This window comes from Notolepis coatsorum (genome assembly GCF_963971535.1).
Source record: "Notolepis coatsorum genome assembly, chromosome: 5".
In the NCBI taxonomy this organism is placed as follows: domain Eukaryota; kingdom Metazoa; phylum Chordata; class Actinopteri; order Aulopiformes; family Paralepididae; genus Notolepis; species Notolepis coatsorum.
In genome coordinates this window covers 151,619,529-151,625,528 of record NC_140169.1, presented here as the reverse complement: position 1 = coordinate 151,625,528, position 6,000 = coordinate 151,619,529, and the positions used below count along the sequence as shown (strand labels likewise).

Below are 6,000 nucleotides of genomic sequence, written 5' to 3'. Positions count from 1 at the left end.
GGCGGACCTACAGTAATCCCCTGGTGTACAGATAATGAGAAACTGTGTGAAAAACAAAAGAAAACAAAAAAGAATAATGTCGTTATGGAGTCCCCTAAGTAAAGGCCCCACATGCCCCAGAAGGGAGAGGAACACAGGAGCAACCACATGAAGAAGAAGAAGAAGAAGAAGAAGAAGAAGAAGAAGAAGAAGAAGAAGAAGAAGAAGAAGAAGAAAGAAGAAGAAGAAGAAGAAGAAGAAGAAGAAGAAGAAGAAGAAGAAGAAGAAGAAGAAGAAGAAGAAGAAGAAGAAGAAGAAGAAGAAGAAGAAGAAGAAGAAGAAGAAGAAGAAGAAGAAGAAGAAGAAGAGGAGGAAAGAGAGATTCATAATAGTAATGGGGGGGCACAACGAGAAGTGGTAAAGGGCAGGGGGGGGGGGGGAGAGGGGGGCGGGATCCACCAATCAATCACACGACACAGAGAACATCCAAAATCACATGACACGTATAATGGGGGCACCACCAACACGAGAAAAAGACAAGACAGCCACCGGGACGCACACTGCGGGCGCAGGCCGGCCCATGAGAGAGGCCGCCCGCACACTGAGGAAAAGGAGGCACCAGCATGAGGAGGTGTTGTTATTAAAGATGCTTACTCTATTCCCCACCCTGTGCCTCCAAAAATCACCCCCAGGGCCAGAATGGTCCCTGCTACCGCCCCTATGAGTCTGTTAGTGGCCCCGCTCGCTGTGCAGAGGGGGAAAAGGAGCGTTATTGACCAACCCGGGGGGGGGGGGGGGACATGGGGGGGGGGGACATGAGACACAACAGCTGGCTTCTTCTTCCCGCGCTTTGTACAGTCGTTCCCCGCCCACCCTGTCTGACCACACCCACCCTGTCTGACCACACCCACCCTGTCTGACCACGCCCACCCTGTCCGACCACACCCACCCTGTCTGACCACACCCACCCTGTCTGACCACACCCCTCCCTGTCTGACCACACCCACTATGTCTGACCACACCCCTCCCTGTCTGACCACACCCACTCTGTCTGACCACGCCCACCCTGTCTGACCACACCCACCCTGTCTGACCACACCCACCCTGTCTGACCACACCCCTCCTTTAAACACATTCCTTAAGGCCCTCCCATAGTCGAGCGGACCGTATGCGGAGCGGACTCCGCGGAGGTCCTCGCAGACTCCAAGCGGACTCCAAGTGCGAAGCTCCAATTTTTTGTATCCACTTTTTTCTCCTTATTTTTCTATTTTTCTCCCATCCCAATTTCGCCTCGCCAATTCTCCCTTCAATTCTACCCTCCCCTGTCTCGAACGTTGCTAGACCATGCCTCCCACTGGTCGGCTGTAGTGAGGATAGAAGCCTTGCATCACGTGTCCCCTCCGGTACACAAGAAGGCAGCTGTCGCATCTTTTCACCGGAACAGCGCGATCTCTCAGTGGCGAGGAGTAACGCGTGGGAGGCTCACGCTGCCCCCGATACTTCCTGATTCTGCTGTACAGGCGCACCAACCGACCTGTAGGAGTCGCTGTCCACAACTTCCAATCCCCACCCACCGGCTTTCCCACCCCTAACACTGCCAATTGTATTAGTATGAACGACCGGCCAAGCCGGTAGCAACGCAGAGAGCTGGGCTCGATACCAGCATCTCCTGCGTTAGTGGCGAGCGCCTTGCCCACTGCGCCACTCAGCCGCCCTACGAAGCTCCAATTTTCTAACGCGCGGACGTCTGCGCCGCTCTCTTGGTGTCACACAAAACGCTGCTCTGCGTTTTGGTTGACATCGACCTGCATTTAATGTGACGCCGATCCGCATTTGACTCTGAACACTCGCTCCGTGCCAAGTGAGAGTAGGGCAGGATCATGGTTAAATGGGTAGGATTGGTCCGGTAAAAACGTTGGCAGGTAGATTTCTTTATTTTTTTTATCCACTTTTTCTCCCATTTTTCTATATTTTCTCCCATCCCAATTTTGTATCATCCAATTCAACCCTCCCCTGTCACGTACGCTGTTTCTTGCCTCCCACAAGCCGGCTGCAATGTGGACTAAGTCATACATAGCACAAGTCCCCTCCGGTACTTGAGGTAACAGCAGTCGCATCTTTTCACCTGCGCAGCTCTATCTCTCAGTGGCGAGGAGTAACGCGTGGGAGGCTCACGCTGCCCACGACACTTCCTGATTCTACTGCGCAGGCGCACCAAAACGTTGGCAGGTAGATGACGCTAAATTTAGTTTTACTATCACTAATCATCACCCATTCCAATTCATATACTGTACATTTGGACCATGTCTTTTTTCATCATCTGAAGAAACTTGAGAAGTTTGAGTGGCTTTTCTAAATGAAGTGTGTAAAACTGCCAGTTTTATTTCTAAATATTGGAAACGGAGATAACCTAGACTCTTTATTTTGACATCGGATGACGACGACGTGACAGAAGTCTAAACAGCGTGGGGAAAATTGTGTAAACATTCCGCTTGACTATGAGAGGGCCTTTAGGCATTCTCCTCTTCCCTTAACCGCCTCCCACCTCCACTTAGCCATCTCATCTCCCTTTAAAGGTGCTATAAGTGGTATTTTTATGTTAAAATAAGTGTAGCTCTACATTCCGACAGTCATCACTGATATAGAGTGTCTGGTCAGTAACATGGGTCTCCCAGTCCCTCAACTCTGCAGTAAACAGCCATCACTAATATAGAGTGTCTGGTCAGTAACATGGGTCTCTCAGTCCCTCCACTCTGCAGTAAACAGCCATCACTGATATAGAGTGTCTGGTCAGTAATGTGGGTCTGACAGCCATCACTGATATAGAGTGATATAGAGGGGGAGGGTTGGGGGGCTACAGAGTCATAGCCGACTTCACTAGGACTCCTGACACGAGCAGATGTGAGGTTCCTAGTGCCAGGTGTCCATTATACTGTGTTTGTATTCGTACGCCCGCGTGAAACATCACATCATTTAGTAGAAAACCGTAACGTAACATTATACCCCCATCCCTCTGTTTCTGGGGGGGGGGGGGGGGGGGGGGGGGGGGGGAGTCATTTGAGGAATACTGTGTTTGTTTTACTGTAAACCATCGTTCCCAATCGTCTGTCATGGTGTACAGTAGTAATACACACTCACCCGGACATAAGAGACCCTGTGAAGGAGACATTGCAATTATTGTAATGCATTGTATCATCACCAGCGATGTGGAACCTAGATTAAACCGACTGTATTCGATATGGAGCGGGGGATCAATCACTCGCAAAGTCAATTCAATAGAAAATCACGAATACGAATTTCAACTGCGGTTTCCTCGCTAAATGACAGAAAATACATTCGACATTTTATATATAGCAGTAGATTTGAACCCTTTCGCGACCACACTACAGAAGGTTAACCCTTTACCATCACACTACAGACGGTTAACCCGCCGCAGCGTGGTAGTGAAAGGGTTAACCCTTTGTTGTGTGGCAGTGAAAGGGTTAACCTTCTGTATTGTCACAGTGAAAGGGTTAAAATGATCAATGACAGGATCCACTTCCCAAATTGAAAGTAATTTGACCCCCCCCCCCCCATCCCTGATTCAGAGTGATGGTTCAGCCTATCAGGACGAGCGGGCAGGGGGAAGACAGAGTGATGGTTTCAGCCTATCAGGACGAGCGGGCGGGGGGAGACAGAGATGAAACCAACCCTTGGGTCCTTCGTCCTCGGGCTCCTCCACCAGCTTGGGCGGGTCGGGCATGCTGCAGTCCGTGCCCGCCCAGGTGGTGTCGCAGGTGCACGTCGCCTCGTTGTTGCACACCTGGAGAGAACGGAACCAGGGGGGCAGAATCACTTAATTTATATATTCACTTTCTGCAAATAGATTCAAGATTCAAGAGGTTTATTTGTCACATACAGTACATACATATAGGGCATACAGTGAAATGCGGGTGGCCATGCCCGCTTCGATTGTGCAATAATACTAATAATAAAATAGACATAAAAAAAACCATGTAATAAAATAGACATAAAAAGGGCATGATAAAATAGACATAAATTCCTGAGATTGTTAGCTACGGATTTAAGGCACTGGGTCCTATCTACACTACTATACAATATACAGTTTTAACTCTATATCCCTATGCTATTACTTGCTATATCTAAACTATACTATACAGGAACCTTTATTTTTCTCGTTCCTTTAAAGCAAGGGTCTCAAAATCAATTTACCTGGGGGCCGCTGGAGGTAGAGTCTGGGTGAGGCTGGGCCGCATCAAATATTATATATATATATATATGATTTAATTTTTTTTTTTGCTAAATCAACTCTGCCTCTCTTTGTTACAGTACAACAAGCAATGCTGTTTGTTATTTAAGATGAGGTCGGACTCGGCACTGACAGATTTGTGTTCATTGTGCTGCTTTTATAAAGCCTCAAATGACGGCTTACAATATTTCATGAAAGCAAAGTGTTTTGTTGTCTAAGATTAAAAAAGGTTTAAACGTTACAGCACTGACAAAGTTGAACAAAGTGCTGTACAAGTCCCACAACATTAAACAAAAAAACAAAAGATTGTAATTTTTTTTAATTATTATTATTTTTTTTTAACTTTGATGTCAAGTAGGGGCCGCAAAATATCATCCAGCGGGCCGCAATTGGCCCGCGGGCCACGAGTTTGAGACCCCTGCTTTTAAAATAAATGATTAATTAAAGCTCCTAGTATTCCACTTGCTGCCTCCGCCTACATGAGTATACAGGAAGGGCAGCAGGCCCCCCTGGGGCTCACAGACCATGACGTGGGTGATGGCCCCCCCTGGTGCTCACAGACCATGACGTGGGTGATGGCCCCCCCTGGTGCTCACAGACCATGACGTGGCTGATGGCCCCCCCTGGTGCTCACAGACCATGACGTGGCTGATGGCCCACTCAGGCCCCTCTGGTGCTCACAGACCATGACGTGGCTGATGGCCCACTCAGGCCCCCTCTGGTGCTCACAGACCATGACGTGGCTGATGGCCCACTCAGGCCCCTCTGGGGCTCACAGACCATCACGTGGCTGATGGCCCCCCCCTGGTGCTCACAGACCATGACGTGGCTGATGGCCCACTCAGGCCCCTCTGGGGCTCACAGACCATGACGTGGGTGATGGCCCCCTCTGGGGCTCACAGACCATGACGTGGCTGATGGCCACTCAGGCCCCTCTGGGGCTCACAGACCATGACGTGGGTGATGGCCCCCTCTGGGGCTCACAGACCATGACGTGGCTGATGGCCCACTCAGGCCCCTCTGGGCTCACAGACCATGACGTGGGTGATGGCCCCCCCTGGTGCTCACAGACCATGACGTGGTTGACGGCCCACTCAGTAAGATGTTAATGAGAGCTGTGTGGATTCAAACCACATACAATTATGTGGAATAAGACCATAATTAAATGGTTGAGTCTAAACGGTCGTCCCACCTGCAAAAGGTAATTTTTTTTGTTGCCTAGAATAGATAGAATAGAAATACTTTATTTGCCCCCCGAGGGAAATTCGGCACTACAGATCACTCACAGTAAACGGTAGACATTTATAGGTAGTCAAAACAAAAGTCACGAATAAGAATAAGAATGAAATACGGTCCGGGATATACATTTTCTATGTTATGTATATACATTCTAAAATGTTAAATATACAGTCAAAATATACAGAAATATACAGTAAGTGTACAGTAAAAAGTGTAAAGTGTAAAATTGTACAGTGTCGATTTAAAAGTTAAGTAAAAGTCCAGGAATATAGTAACTGTCACTCTGTGCTCAGTGATGCAGTGTTGTGGTAATTCCTCACGAGTCCCTATCATCTGCTATTGTACAATGTACAGTTTCCCCCCCCTACCCAACCCCCCCCCCCCCCCCCCACCCCACCTACCCAACCACCTCCAATGTACAGTTTCTTCGTCAAATGTATATACTCTCTTTTTTAGACTCTTCTTGTATCACAAAACAGTACTGTATTTGTAGATCTGGTATGTCATAAATGTATAGATGTAGCAGTACTGTC

General features: G+C 48.4%; 1 protein-coding gene across 1 annotated transcript in view; it reads right to left on the bottom strand.

The window, feature by feature from the left end:
- LOC311228626 (disintegrin and metalloproteinase domain-containing protein 23-like) overlaps positions 1–6,000 on the bottom strand; it is a 270,009-nt gene that overhangs the window by 18,645 nt on the left and 245,364 nt on the right. Inside the window, 1 exon segment of the mRNA XM_084314550.1 lies at positions 3,670–3,781. Within this exon segment, the coding sequence (XP_084170676.1) occupies positions 3,670–3,781 (112 nt within the window).